We start from the raw sequence: 16,041 nt of genomic DNA, 5'->3' as shown, positions 1-16,041 counted from the left end.
GAACCACGACTTTCTCAAAAACAGAATTGTGACAGGAGATTTAACGCACCAACATTTTCCATGCCGTTCTGACCTGTCTCAACTATTTTGATGTATAGGCTACTGCTGGCATCAAATTCAGAACAGACACATTTCTGGCCGTTAACAGGTAGTCACAGCATTTAAGTTTTTGTTTTTTTATTCAGTCTTGTTTGAGTATTTTCTTTGAATTACATTGTCAAGACATGATGCAGACAATGTATTACATAATGTACATATAGTCAGTTGACACCATATACATAATATTGTCTTGATTTTTTTCTTTTTCTCTCATAGTTCAATTATCAGGGCTCTAATGAAACAAACAAACAAACAAAAAGCCTTGTCAGTTTTGACTTGTACAATCCCTGTTAAACTCTGTTTGTCAAATGCATAAATCTGGTCTGTGATGTCTGACAGCGCTGTGTCCGGTTAGCTCTGATACCAGCAGGAAAGTGGGACACCGTCAGAGCAGTACATCCAGGGTGGGGTCTGATAAGATGTGAAGAGTCCCCAAGGACTCCCTGTCCCACTCTGTCCTGTTGTTGCAGAAAGGAGCTGGATACTTTTAGAGCATTGGAGACGAAGGGTGGAGAATTTAGCCAAGAAGTAATCTCTCCACATATCAGAAACCAGTTTAAACAAACATCAGTGGGGGCAGTGACTGTGAGGGGAAGGAATGCACTTCCTGTGTGCACGACTCTGCCCTCTGTGATCTGTGGCTCAGCTGTCGCCGTTTGACTTATGATGCCCCCGTTCACTCCCAGCGTACGAGCGACCTCTCTGTCTGTGTCCCTAGAGAAAATGAATCCTTGTTGCTCATCGCAAGAGGTGATAGGATCTTGGAGTCACTGGGAGGGGAATCATGAATTTCACTCGAGATGCATTATCCTGATTCATTGTTCAGAGTCAACACATTCTGCTGTGTTTTAAGATCTGTTGGTGATTGCAAGTATGTAATTGTGTAGCTTGTTTTATTTTAGATGTAAATTCATTGACGTTTTAGAGAATATCTGTTTATCTTAAAAAAATTATACAAATATCCAAAGCACTAAAGAACATCATATCTCATAATCACTACATGCTGTTGTTGTTGTTGGGGGGGAAAAAAGTAAACCTTCTTGCAGTTCAAGGTTTTAACATGTCAGGATGTACTTAAAATGATCTGGTCTTTACCAGAAGGAAAGGCATCAGCAATAACATGCACAAAGCAATTTCTGCTGCTTGTTGATGTCGGTGATGTCGGAAGGGCAATAAGGCCATTTTGAAAGAATGTTGCCTCGGCATCTTGCAAAAGTTCAAGTCAACCTTGAACTTCTGCAAATACCAAAATAACCTAGAATCCAATATGAAATCTGTATCAGAATTTTGGTTCGAATTGGGTGATAAACAGGATCATGTTCCCACACACAGCAGCAAATTCTTACCGGAAAAGCTGAGAAAGAAAACTCTCAAAGTTTCTCCACTTAAGTGAAACGTTGTAGTCTGACCTAAAGAGGGCTGTTCATAAACAAATAGACCCAAACCTCAATAAGTTGAACCGATATTGGATTTAAAACAAACATCAGAGACCGAATCTTTATATAATGTACAACTACTTTCAAAATACTTTATATAAATTAATACTTAAAAAGTCAAAGGAAATAACAGTAATTTTTCTCATCGTTTATGGTGACCTGAGGATATCTTGCTCTTATCTTTCTTCTTAGTTCGATGTGTCTACAACACAACAGTGGAAGTGAGATGATATTTCATTTTACCCTCCTTGTAAGAACTAAGCATATCAGTAGCAAAACGTAAATGTTTTCCAGCGTCTCCTTCTTTAACTTTGTTTTTTGAGTGCATTGATGTCACAAGAATGACACCAGCCACTGAAAAGAAGTTGAAAAGTGAGTTCATCCTGCTACTCATTCTTTATCATTAAGAAAAACATAGATAGACAAGGTTTCCTGGCAGTTTGGCACAAACACACATACTAGAGATAAAAAAACCAACAAAAATAATCACATTTATACATCTTTGTCTTTTTGTACATTATTATATGTGCTGTGACTTCTTTGTGCTTAGATGTGCAGGGTAAAGATTTATGCACACATGCATGCTGCTGATCATTTGAGAGCTGTCACAGAGCCTCATTGCACTCTTAATGACATTGGTGATAACAGAAATCCCCCCTCTGGAACTCTGTCACATTACATATGCTTAAATTACCTCTGCTGCAGAGCTTGGTGCGTGTTAATTGTAGCACATATGCAAGCAAAAAACAGCAGAGGAAAGCCATGTTAGGCAATAGCTGCATTCAGTCAACTCTTTTCATAAAGGTTTTGTTGCCTTCACATGAAAGCGTGCACCCACACACAATTTGTCTTAAAGCGTTCATCTGCCACTTATTGCCAGTAATAACAGGTTTGAAGCCTAATCAGATAAACACATCATCAACTCTGTCACTCTGTAATTGCTCAACTTGACTGACCCCAAGGTGCCTGGTGAAATTTTTCTCTCTCTTTGTGGCAAACTTCCTTATCTGTCCTCAGGCTGGAGCTGCGAACAGTTAGCAGCTTGTATGTGTGTGTCTGCATTGATCTCAGGGCATGAAGCAGGAAGCTGCTCTGACGTGTAGCCGTGGCTTTGTATTTGTTGTATTATCTTGTTACTGTAAGTCCTGGAAGTCCTCTGCTAACATAGAAACACAGAGATGAATTAAGTGAAATCTGAGAGGTTTAGGAAAGCAGCGAAAAGGGAGTACAAAAAGCTCCTTGGGGTTCTGCAGGAAAACAATCTGTGGCGGAGCTATGTCAAAAATGACAAACTAAATGTGTACTGCAGATGTCACGTCAGCTTATATATTTGTTCTAATCCATTTTTTTTAACTGATGCATTTTTGTGATGAACGATAAACTTCATGCTGGTAGACTTGTGTGTTTGGATTGAGTCTTCGTCTTTTCTTCCCCTCCGTTCCTGACAAACACTTTCTCGAGCGTGCTCTGGAGAACTGATTCAAAGCCAAAACCATGTTGAACAACTTAACCGGTTTCCCTGTGAACTTGAGTGGGACTGACACACAGTAAACATTAGAAATGTTTACGGTTTTCGAAGAGTTGAGCAAGACACTGATATCACCAGAAGGGTGGAGTTTTATTCTCTGTAGTGTGTAGAAGTTTACTTGATTTTATTTAGAAGTTTTTAGCTATTGATTTCTAACAAATTTGTTAGAAAATTTCCAACTTTATCAGAAAAATGCATTAAAAGCCTTTGGATTAAAAATCTCCAAATATCACAACCATCATTGTATAAAAATCTAATTAAATTAAAGCCATCCTCATTGTTATGCTGTACCAACGTCAATGTTATTGCTGAGCATCTGATGCACTAAAGCGGGTGTGTGTGTGTGTGTGTGTTTTTTTTCTTTTTACACTGTGACAGATTGGCAATGTTATTGTCTATAATAAAATACCCAGTTGTCTGCTTGTTCGTTCCTGTGCTCTACAACCTGGTTTGTTTCAGTTTGATCTGCCTTCTTTTTCCTACATGTAACAGATCCAGCTTTGTCACTCATCACACCCACCCGGTGTCATCACACCCACCCGGTGTCAGTATTTGTTTCTGCTGTACATATTTATTCTTGTCAGATCATCATCACTTTAGCTCCTGGTAAGCCTGATTTTTACCTGTTTTTATTCTTATGGCAACGTATACCAGAGCATGATCTCTTACTGGCCTGCAAAATATTTGGGAAATACATACCAGGGGGGTGAGCCGTGTGTGCATGCAGGAGCTGTGCTTGACACTCTGATGATGCCATTTTGCATGTGTACCACTGGGTAGTCAGTTTCTCTGAAATCTCTTGGTGTATTTGTGCGTTGCTGGTTGCCCCGTTGACGCTGTTTGTGTGTTTCTACTGGGGATCATTGTGACAGTTGTTTCTCATTATAAAACTCTGCTTAGGATACAGTTTTTGCTTTTCTCTTTCTCATTTCTAAAATATCTTTATGTTTGATTATGACGTGCTTCAGATTATTTATTCTTATTTATCTCATCCTTTGAAACCTGATCAGAAAAAAACATATTTCACATATGTTTAAATGATCTGGTTTATGTACCCCTACCCCTGCTGATGAACACTAGCAAAAAAACAACTTAACAATAAGACAAGAAGACACAGCTGTAGAATCAAGATGGTGCACAAGTTGCACTGGATGCCTTCATTTTAAAAATATAAACTTACATAACCGATTGATCTGAATTGTTAACTGATTTCTGCAAAATACCACAGCACTTAGCGGTTCCCATCCTTTCATTCTTGATAATGGGACGTAGAAGGAGTACAATTTTTTACACTCCAGCTTGATTAGAAACACATCACTTAAAGCCGCAGTCACACGGTTTCCCCATCAGTCAGCCTCATGGCATGCAGCTGCAGCTGGAGCAGATGGCTTAACCTACATCTGTTTCATTCCAGCCTAAATGTGGCTTTATGCAGGCCCCCCCCCATTCAGCGTGGGTCCTGGAGTGATCTCACCCTCTTCACCCGCAGGTGCTGTGCTTTACCAGCTGACTTTCACATCAGTCTCATTTGCTGTGAGCAATAAAACGCACAACAAGCGGACGCTGTGACGCACCTGCGCACTACTTTCCCCGATACACTTGACTGAATCCGGGCACTATTGAGGTCTTAATCGGAAGAGAAAAAACCAGGAGTGTTCCCTCGGGAGAGAATTTCTTTGTGTCGAACAGCTTCTGCTGTCAGAATGAGAGAGTTGGTGGCTGTAGGTCCGCACAGACGGGAAGTGAGGGAAAACTGTTCAGGGAGTCAGGGAGCAAAGAGAGAACATGATGCTAAAGGATAAAAATACATCATGTGCAGCTCTGTCTGCGTGTGCTTTACCAGATGTTATTTTGAGCATGGAAAGAGGTGAAACATAGACAAGTTTTTTTTTATTTTGTTTTTTTTTGGAGCTTTTTGGCACAGCTGTTTGACAGAAATTCAGACCCCTACCTAAGACCCTCCATGAACATTTAACTATTGGGAGACAACAAACACAGATGTGGTTATGAAGGCAACATTCGGCGGTGAGCTATGAAACATCTCAGACATTCTGGTGAAATCAAATATAACCTGAAGCCATATTGAAATATAACCAAGTCTAAAAAAAAAACGTATGTCTCTTTTAATTTCCGGATGTGAAGAGCATGATTCAAACAATGATGGCCACTGAGCTGATTGCTACCTTTAATCCAGTCTTGGCCTGAAGTTTTAACAGTCTTCATCTATTTCCTCTTCTGTCATTTTAATGCAACATTGAACAAACCGAGTCAGAGTGTCAGAGGCAGCAGGTCATGTTTTTGCTACGCATAACACAGCCAACACAACATATGGCTATATTACAGTCGGTAAACCTGTCATTTTTTTTTTTATCAGCAAACATCTGGATGGAAAACGGAAAAAAGCTGATCGTTAAACAATGTTCTGTCCGTTTAAAACATAAGACGTCCGTTCTTTACTGGCCTTTATAATTGTCACGTGTGTTGCTTAGCTAAGCTTATTGATATGTCAAAGAAATATTCAAGTCTCGTAATGTTTTGTTTTGTTCATGTCCTGTAAACCCTACAGGCTGTGCCTATGAGTTAATGTAGAGCAGTAGTCAACTCTGACATATATTTATATATGATATTAATGTGACGTGTTAACACAGTTAAAAATGTGGACAGATGTTAATCCGAGCTCTGCAGATCCGGTTTATTCCAGACGTTCTGTGATCTGCACAGTACAGACCTTCAAAACATGAGCTGGAGTGTAAGCGTAGTGCATTAATCCAAGTCCCTTCTCCTTAAACACTGAAATGTTGCCTCCTCCTCCTCCTTCGGGATTCACAGAATACTTACTTTCCTGGAGTATCTGCCATTTCAGCCTCACTAACATTTTGCCTGGCCTGACAAAATCGTGACAGATAATATGTCAGGATTAGCTGTCCTACTTTAACACAAAGCAGACGTGCACTGATGTCAGGATTGCTAAACTACACGTCTGTTTTTCTTGCATCTGGTCACATCTGAGTGTTCATTATGATTTGTCTTTACTCATTTGAATGCAATCAGCTAACACAACAGAAGAACACAAGAAAAATGCAATTTTCAAAACGGCAACAAAACAAAAGTACATCATTCTTTTATTCAATATAAATTTCTTTTAAACAATGGCTGAATTTGAGACTTGCATAAATCCAGAACAAAATCAAACCCATTTTAGGAGAAGTCGAACTAAAACCGGTTCAGTTGACTCGATGAATCTTCCAATAAATAGGAAGACTGGAGCAGCCTCCTGGATTCTGGTTGTGGGTGAGTTTAGTTGGTAATTTTGCCAACAAAATTGGCAAAATTACCAATTTTGTTGGCAAAATCTCAGGCCAAAAAAGTATCCAAAAGATCCCTCCACATGGACCCAAAGCCTGTCACAAAGAGCAACAGGGTTAGGTTCAACAAAAGCTGTGTGGGGGTGGGTTGTGGCGGGTGGTTTGCTCATTCCTGCAGCATATTGTTACATAACCTGGAAGTTTAAACTATGCGTTATATTTGAGGCAAATATAAATGTTTGTACAGCATGGAGATTACTGACTTACCCAGGCAGAATTACAACTTCTTAGGATGTTTTAGATCATGTTTTCAATTTGGAACAAGTTGAAAACTGATAACAACCTACAACGGAAGAAGATCTGCTCCTCCTGGCCCTGCTGAAAGAAACTGTATCTCAGGATGTTTCTGATTATTTACTTGGTTGTTACTGTACCTGGTCGGAAGCATGGAACTCACTTAATTATTATTATTATTATTTTTTATAACTTTTCTCATTCTGCTTTTCCCTCTTTCCTCCCAAAGTTGAGTGGCAACCTCTGGTGGAGCAGAGTGTTTTCATTGTAAGTTCATTTTCTCCCAGGAGTTTGTGGTCGGCGGATGAGTGTAATGGATCCTTTTGGTATCGGTGGAGCGCCGGGCCATGTGTAGCCTGTGGCGAAGGTTATTCTCAGATCTGTGCCCCATCACTCCCTGTTGGAACTTGTCAAAGCCCGGAGACAGGATCTGTTTGAAATTATCAAGCCCTCCCCGGGCAAATGGAAATCAGCCTGGCCAAAGCGACGCTGTAAATGCTCCGTTAGCAGAGTGAACTGAAGGAGGCCAGAAAAAGTCCCCGATCTCTGCGGTTATTGTAAACTTTGGATTTCGCTTAGTAATTCTGTTTTAGCCTGTCAAGAAAACATGTTGTAATCTTGGCAATTTGACTCATGGGAAGAGGAGATGAAAAGCCACCGAGGCAAACGTGTAGCCTGAGTAAACACCGTGTGAAAGGCTGAGGGAGTTATTTTTCTCAGCTCTGCTTCTGCTCCTTGTTTTCTGCATGTTCTCTAAGGACGGCTAAGTTTCCCTTGGATTAAACCTAATGAGTTTAAATAAAAAGCAGTAACCACTGTGAACCGGCGTGTGCTGCTATGAGGACAGTAACAGTGGAAAATATTTCTCACAATTATTCCCTTAAATAGGGCCAATCACATACCATGTTTGATCCTTGGTCTTGTTCTTGATCCATACTGATTTAGTGCTTGTGTGTGTGTGTGTGTGTGTGTGTGTGTGTGTGTGCGCACGCGCACGATTAGACCCACAGTTTATTTTCACTGTTTTTTGTACACATGAACTGAACGCTGTGTGGAAGACGGAGAGGAGGGGCGGGTCAGCCACTGTCAACAGGAGACGGATCGTGAGAAAGATGGGCCGCTATTTGGGATTTTCGTGTTGTACCGCAGCTGTCGACGTTAAAACCAAACTCCTGCTTTTACTTATTGCGTCAACGAGCCTTTGGCTTAACTATAGCAACATGCCACGGCCATGCCACCCCTGTAAATGGAGCTCAGGCAGATCACAAAGATGCATTTTAATGGAGCCGGCTTTCGTCATTGTGGTTTGAAGTGTAAACTAAACTACTAGTAGGAAAACACAAGGACTTATTTTTTTAGAAGCTGCTGCAGCTTGTAAAAACGCCCTCTTTTTTTTTAAAGTCTGTTGTATCAGAGATGAGTTGTAGGAAGGGAAACCCTCATATTACATTACGGTTGTGAAGGAAACAATGATGAAGTAATCATTTAAACACAGTACAACAATGTTTAGACTAAAGTTAGCAATTACTGAAGGTGACAACATTTAGAAAATCTAATTATGATTTTGTGCTTTTGTGTTTTTAGGATGTAAAGCATTTTGAAATGCCTTGTAGCTAAAATGTGCTAAACAAATAAAATTTGATTTGATTTGATTTAGAAAAACACCATAGTGGATTGTAATGTGTCAATCTTAAAACCCATTATATTGTTTTTAAATTATGAAAAACTGTTTATTTGAAATAAAACAGTAACTTACGATAAAAAAAAATAAAAAAAACCCGATGTTAATATATTAAAATGTGTATTTAAGAAATTATCTGTCTGTGTAAATAAATCTGTTTAAGACCAATTAACCTAATTGGACCTGCAACGCTGCTGACTGAAAGTTGTAACATTGTGTCATTTTTTTTATGTTCTCCCATCATTAGCACGTTGTCCAGCTGCATGCACGCAGTGGTGGCGCTGCTCTACCCCTTCTCCTGGCAACACACCTTCATCCCTGTGCTGCCAGCGTCCATGTTGGACATTGTGTGCTGTCCAACCCCTTTCCTGGTGGGACTCCTGTCCAGCTCCTTGCCAAAGCTTAAAGAGTTACCCGTGGAAGAAGTGAGTAGAAGAAGTCTTGACTGTTTCATCTGTCTGTATTCTTCTTGTTGTCTTAATGTAATATATGTATAATCTACATGTCCTTTATTGTTCTGGTCTGGGGATTTTGATTTCTCTGACTGAAGTCTGTCTCGGAAATCTTTTTATTTTATTCATTTACATTATTATTTATGTCTAGACAAAGAAATACATTGTTCAGACACTAATGTCTTTTGAGACAGAAATATTTTGATGTAGTTTCAGATTTTCTTTAAAGACTTGAGCAATAAAGTGCTTAGAGTTTGGTGTTCAGCTTTTAAATTGTCTTCATGTCACTGGCAAAATGTGAAGAAAATGTTTTAATGATTTGATGACATCTCAAAAACCAAAATGATGAGCCCACTAATCAAGAAAATGGCAGACTAAACGGTGCATGAAGGGTAACAGCAGCTTAAAGTATTCAGGGACATTCCTCTTGCAGACACCCGCCTCTGCTCTGAACCTTAAAATTACTAACCCAGAAGTTCATATTTGGTACAAAACTAGCATGCACAGCCACAGATATGCAGTAGGAGATGCTAAGTGGTGTTGGGAACTGGAGCCAGTAAAGTGCTGGTGTCTAGAATGGGAAGCCCTCCTTCAGTTTCTGGTTTCAGCTCCAATAAATATTTTGAAGAAAAGCAGAAGCCCAGTTTGAGATAAGCACGTAGCTTACATCTGTATTTTTTCTAACAAGAAAACTTATTCTCAGCTCCTGCTGTTGACTGAAAACATATATTGGGCTTATACCAAGCCTTATCTGATGGCTCCTTTTATGGAAATTGTACTAATTTGCTCTTCTTTCCTTCACTCAGGCTTTAATGGTTGATCTGGGAACTGATCGCTTTATCCGACAGGTTTGTACACATACATTTGCATTTAAACCAGCATCATGTAAAACAATGTGTAGTCCCTTGCAAAAGCAGTAAATCCCAAAAAATTAATTTACATTTTAGTACTTTATAACTTCAGACTTTGCTTTTTTTATTTGGGTTTTTTGTGATAAAACAACCTAAAGTAGTGCATAACCATAAAGAGAAAGAAAAATCAAAAAGGGAAAAAAGGTTTTCAACATATTTTACACATAAATCTTGGACAATTCCTTCATATGTGCTTACTCAGACCCCTTTACTCCACTACCCCTAAATCATATCCAGTGCAATCACTTTCATTGGTAAAAATGAGAAACCCTTTGTGTAATAGTCTATTAGGTCAGACATTGCTGTCCTGTGAAGGTCTCTAAGCTTTGATAGAAAACGTTAGTGAATAAACAGCCTCATGAAAACCAAGGAACACAGCAGACAGGTCAGTGATAGAGTTGTGGGGAAGTTTAAAGCAGGGTTTAGTTCTAAAATTTTCCAGGCTTTGAGCAAACCACATGGCACTTTTTCAGATCATTTTCCAAAAACGGACTCAAAGAAGCATCCCCTCTTAATAACTCTGGGGGAGCTGCAGACATTTACAATTCAGGTGGGACAATTAATCTGTTGAAATGATAACTTTCGGGTCATGAATGTCGAAAATTTTACTTCCATGGCAGAGAGGCAAGAAGAAATGCTAAAAGAAAAGAATACAAAGTGCCATTCACTGTTTGCCATAAACCATGTAGAAAATACAGCAAACGTGTGAAAGAAGCTGCTTGAGACCAACTTTGTATATACATATATATGCTGAATGTTTTGTGGAAAACTAACACTTAGACATCACCTTAAAATACACCATCCCCCAGGATGGGTGGTGGCAGCATTCATTTGTGGGTATGCTGTTTCTCAGCTGGTTAGTGTTTATGAGAACATGGATTAAACTACACAGATGGAACAAAACAAAACAAAAAACTTTAGAGTCTGCAAAAGACTTGAGAGGAGTGGAGATTCACATTATACCGTGACTATCGCCCTAAGCACAGTCAGTGCAAAACTAGAATGGTTTAGATGAAAGCATATTCATCTGTTAGAATGGTCCAGTCACAAAGTCCAGACCTAAATCCAGTTGGCATTGGTTGGGAACTGAAAAATGCTCTCATGGCATTGGAAGCAAAGTATCTTAAGCCAGCAATATGTTGACACGGTCATGTGTTATTTTTTTTTTCTTTTCATTAACTATTTTGTGTTGATCTATATTAAAATTGAGCAAAAAATAATAATAATAAACAAACAAAAAAAACAAAACAATACAAACCGTTTGTAGATGTAACAAGACAAAATGTGAAAAGGTTAAATTGTGATGAATATTCATGGGAGGAGCTGCGCCAGAGGATAACAGTGCAGCTAAATCACACTCATATTTTCCTCTATCAATTCCTGTAAAACTTGAAATAACTTTGTTAGTTTTCAGCTTTTATCACTACATCAGCAGTGTTTATTAAACAAAATTATCCATCTGAAACTAGACAATTATCAGCCGTAGCTTACAGCTCGTATTGAACAAAAGCAACGCAGAAACAATAACTCCAGAGCTGAGGATTGTGTTATTTATTTTGCCCTTTTTAAACATGCGGTTCGCAGTTGGATCAGGCCTTTTAGACGTCTTTTCCAGTCGTTTCTGTTTATCTCTGCTGACTTCAACTGTTTACAGATGGATGACGAGGCCTCGCTGTTGCCACGAAAACTTCAAGCAGCTCTGGAGCAAGCGCTTGAGCAAAGGAATGAGATCATCAACCAGGACTCTGACAGTGAGTCAGATGAAGGTGAGTAAGTGACGGGTCATCATCTAACAGGCAGATGTTCTCCTGGTTAATTGGAGCAACAGGCTGGTCTGTACTCAGTTTGACTGTCTCGGAAACTCGCTGGGAGATGACATCTTTTCTTCAGACTTTCTCACGCGGTTTGTCATAGAGGCTTGACGTAGAGATGGGATTTTGAAGGTAGTGGAGGTGAAGTGTGCAGGATGAGCTGCCAAGTTAGGATTATGTCACACATTGACGATTAAACTCGTATTGAGTTCTCTAGTTTTGACAAAGTCCCAAGCTACACACATTTCTTCCTTCATAAATTGTTAAAACTTTGAAGCCTGAAATCTCCTGGTTTGTGTTTTACTCTGCAGGTATATAATTATTCTTAGTAATCAATTCTGGATTCATTGCAAGCTCGGTTCAACAATTGTTGGAAATTTCTCAATAATCCAAGTGTCTTGGTTGATTACAAGTACACAGCTGCTGCTGAATATTTTAAAGTAATCATTTCTCTTGAAATCTCCATGTTTCCCTCAACCAGATTTGTTTTTATTTATGCGAGATCAACCTAAATTTCCTTCTCACACCTACAAACAAGTTTTTAAAAGCACAATCTTTAAAGAGAAACCTATAACAGAGTATTTAGTCCAACTACTATTTAACACCGATGTACAATTTCTATAACTTGTGTCAAATTAAATCAACACTTGAAGAAGTACACTCTGTCTGAATTAGTAAATACAGCTAGAGCAAAATGGGGAAAGCAATACTGATAAATCTTCTTTGTCAGAGCATCACATTGCCAACCGCTACGTTGGTGTTTTAATGTCCTACAGAAAAGTCAAGACCTGTCGCAGTGAAGGTATTATGACTGTTTCGTAACTTTACAAGCTTCGGGATGCCTTTCTGCAAGGTTACGTAACATCTGCTGCATGTCAGTCACAGTCAGTTGACTTTTCTCTGCAGTTCAAAGACGCTTGCTTATGTAACTTATATCCCTTTTAGGCAGACAACAAAGTTTCATTGGTCAAGTAACTATTAAGGGTTGCTAGGGACTGAGATCTTTAGCTCTAAAAAACAGTTATTTTAAAATGAAGCTCAAGCTCTTTCAGAGTCTACTCAGACTCTTCAGTTGCTTTAGATCTTCCCTTTTCACTCAACGTCCAGGGAACTTACCATGTTTCTTTGTGTTTTCCTGATATATGTAGAATATAACTCATTGAACAGCCTGGTGTCAGAGGCCTTCATCCGCTTCTTCCTGGAGACGATGGGACATTACTCCCTGTTTATCACTCAGAACGAACGTGGCGAGCGTGTTTTCCAAAGAGAGGCTTTTCGCAAGTCTGTGGCGTCCAAGAGCATCCGTCGCTTCCTGGGAGTCTTCATGGAGTCGCAGATGTTTGCTGGGTTCATTCAGGACCGGGAGCTAAGGAAAACACGGGCTAAAGGTGGGTTGCTGTCAAGTTCATGGAGCTGAGCACTTTTTTTCTGATTTCCTCTCTTAAACTTCCAGCAGTCCCTGGACCTCAGTAAGCATTGTACTGATACTGCCCTCTTGTGGAGGAATGTTTTTACCTACACGTAAAAACGTGAATTCGCTTCACTGAATTCTTCCTGGCAAACAAAGAGGTTGTAGCTTCCTGGAAGGTGTTGATGAGCCGTAACTTTTTTGTTTGTTTGTTTGGATTTCTGCTGTTAAAATGCCAGGGCTGTTTGAGCAGCGAGTGGATCAGTATCTGGAAGAGCTACCAGACACAGAGCAGAGCGGAGTCAACAAGTTCCTCAAAGGCCTTGGTGAGTTTTGCTTCAGACGTTCTGGACAAGACAAGTCTCAGATTTCAGGAGCCTGAAAGAAGCAACCTATCTGAGAAAAATATGTTAAAATTCACCAGAGAACACATTGACTTAGCTAGAGAGAAGTAGCACAAGAATTTATGGACTAATGAAAGGAAGGTGGTTCTGTTTCGGTCAAGATATCATAGACAGTTTGTCAAACAATTCCCAAATGCTGAATTCAACCCACAGCACACTGCAAAGCATGGCGGATGAGCCACCGTATGTCAATTGAGTCAGTGTTTCTCAATGGAATCAGGCCTAGGTGATGCATACCTGTGATCATATATGAGTTTAATTTCATAAAAAAGTATTTGATGAGGTCAAATGTCTTTGTGGTTATGAATGAATGCTCTTAAAATTGGTGTTTCAACAAGATTGTGACCACACACACCAGTAAGCAAGCATACAGTTTCTGACGACAAACTAAGAAATGTGGAATTGGGAAAAAAAAATATTCAGATAGTTTTGTTTCTTTGAACAATATAATATTTGTTCCTCATTTCCTATTGATTGATAACAAATGTGATGTTTGTCTTCATGTTTTAATTATAATATAATGGAATATAATGTCAGGTTTTCCCAATGCATTTGCAATATGTAATAATACCAAAAATATCTGTTAAGAGTACATGTGTGTACTAAACCTTTTTGTTCAGTACACACATGTACCTAATAAATCCAGCGTCTTTTTATAATAGAACAAATGCAGAGAGTTAATGTGTGGAACTAAGGGTGCAAAGCAATGTTTGGTTGGGCAGCTTTAAGAAGCGACACCAAACAGAGAGGATTCCCAGTGATCACTAAGCTCTGCTGTTAGTTATAAAAACAACTCCAAAGTGATTTAAATGTTTTATTCTCAAATATGGACAGTTACATTCATAAAAGGTTTCAACTTTAACATTCAATGTTTTCAAATAGTTGTATTGCTGTAAAATCTGCAGTATCTATTTGTTGTTGCTTACTTATGATATGCTTCGTTTAAATCTTAACCCAATTTTACTTTCCACTTTTTAAAGCTTTAGAACATAAAATCAAAATAATTTCAGAAATTGAAAAAGACGATTTGTTTACTACTGAATGAAGGAATTTTTTTTTTCTTAATATAAGCGTACTGAAAACCTGCCCGACTTTAAAACCTGAGTACCTACAGAACTGTGATTTTGCGTGACGCTCCACTACTAATCTGTATGTATGGAAATTAAACCTGTTAAAAAACTTAAGCTTAACTCACTTTTTAAACTTGCTGCTATTATTTGAGCACATCAGATTTTTTTCTTAGATTCTGCTCTACATGCTGTTAGTCATTTCTTTTGTTAAAAATAAACTTTTGCTTATTTTTTTTTTTTCTTACAAACATTTTTTTTTGCAACTCTGAACCTCCTAAATCTGTATTATTAGTGGAGAGTTTCAATTTAGATCTCCAAAGCTATGTTAGTTTTGAAAATGCATTTTAATTCGTTTTATCTTTTTTTTTCCCCCCCTCCCAGGAAATAAAATGAAGTTTCTCCACAAAAAGAACTGAAGACCGGCACGTCTCGTCTCTGCTTCAAGATGATTCTCAGACATTTTGTACCCTTTTTTTTTATTATTAAAAAAGTAAATATATGTACATAATATTTCACTGTAAGCTGTGATACTCTTCAGTGTATGTTTATAGTTCCTATATGAGACAGCGATAGCAGGACGGTACACAGCGACTGAGTCGTAGAGTAACCACTGAGATCCGGGTGTGCATGTGAGGAGCGTTATCAGAGTGAGTGTGTGTTACTTGATACGGATGTAGATGTACAGTTCATGTGTTCTAACGCGTCATCGTTTTTGCATCATTATTTGGCCTCTGTTTAAGGAGTGTATTCGAAAACTGTACATGCATCAAGATAATGAAGACAGATTATTTTAACAGTCTTGTGCATCTTGTTATTAAATATAGTCATCCAAGTGCTTTAAATATATGAATGTGTCTTGAGCATTTCTTTGCTTGTCTATCTCACAAATTTTCATAATAACGTAAGGGACATCTCAGTGACATGCATTGTTTAAAGGTTCGCATTAGGAGGAGCTCGCAGGATCCCAAAAGGCGCCACAGTCGAGCACCAGCCACCACATGCAGCCGCTAACCTAATTATGTCTCTGCACATCAGTCCGGCTGCTGTCACTGCCGTGCTGTTATTAGTTCCCCTCACTGAGAGGCTGTCTGTGGGTGCCAGGTGCCATGTTACTGCCCCTCTGTCTGTGTCCTTTACCAGTAAGGAGCAATCTGATGTTTTGAATTAGGCTCCAGAACCACAAAAGCCACTTGAAGGAGTGTTTGAAGACAAAAGGTAAAGGCACACAACATTACGAGTTTTTTTTTTTTTTTTTCTCAGATAGTCCTTGAATTTATGTGAATTGCTAGTTTAGTTCCGCTAGTTTTAGTTTGTATGCATTTCATGTTTAAATAAGAGGACTTGAAACACAATTAACATTTTTTTCAAACAAATTAAACTTTTATGGGGTTTCCTGTCATATATGGCCTTACAAACCAACCATTCATGAATATCAAAATGTTATTCTTTTACTAAATTAAAATACAAAACACTGGATAAAGTGAACGGTAAAAATAAAATGTCTCAAACTTACCTACTTAAATCCATTTTTTTGTTTAATTAACATTTTGTCTCCTGCAGCTAATATGTGATTAAATATCCTTATGTTGAATTATCTTTCTGCAAGTTATTGCAGTACTAATATCATTATGGGAAAGGGATA

At 38.7% G+C, this 16,041-nt stretch overlaps 1 protein-coding gene across 2 annotated transcripts in view; it reads left to right on the top strand.

Moving 5' to 3' along the window:
* Window positions 1-15,245, top strand: part of dennd2b (DENN domain containing 2B) — a 57,349-nt gene extending 42,104 nt beyond the window's left edge. For both annotated transcript variants that reach the window (XM_007554084.2, XM_007554086.2), the window contains exons 15-20: window positions 8,591-8,768; window positions 9,602-9,643; window positions 11,361-11,472; window positions 12,666-12,905; window positions 13,165-13,251; window positions 14,781-15,245. In XM_007554084.2, the coding sequence (XP_007554146.1) occupies window positions 8,591-8,768; window positions 9,602-9,643; window positions 11,361-11,472; window positions 12,666-12,905; window positions 13,165-13,251; window positions 14,781-14,815 (694 nt within the window). In that variant the 3' untranslated portion in view covers window positions 14,816-15,245. The remainder of the gene's footprint in view (window positions 1-8,590; window positions 8,769-9,601; window positions 9,644-11,360; window positions 11,473-12,665; window positions 12,906-13,164; window positions 13,252-14,780) is intronic.
* The last annotated feature ends 796 nt before the right edge of the window (window positions 15,246-16,041 follow it).

Source organism: Poecilia formosa, unplaced genomic scaffold (assembly GCF_000485575.1).
Source record: "Poecilia formosa unplaced genomic scaffold, Poecilia_formosa-5.1.2 Scaffold61, whole genome shotgun sequence".
Lineage (NCBI taxonomy): Eukaryota > Metazoa > Chordata > Actinopteri > Cyprinodontiformes > Poeciliidae > Poecilia > Poecilia formosa.
This window is presented reverse-complemented; position numbering and strand designations above follow the sequence as displayed.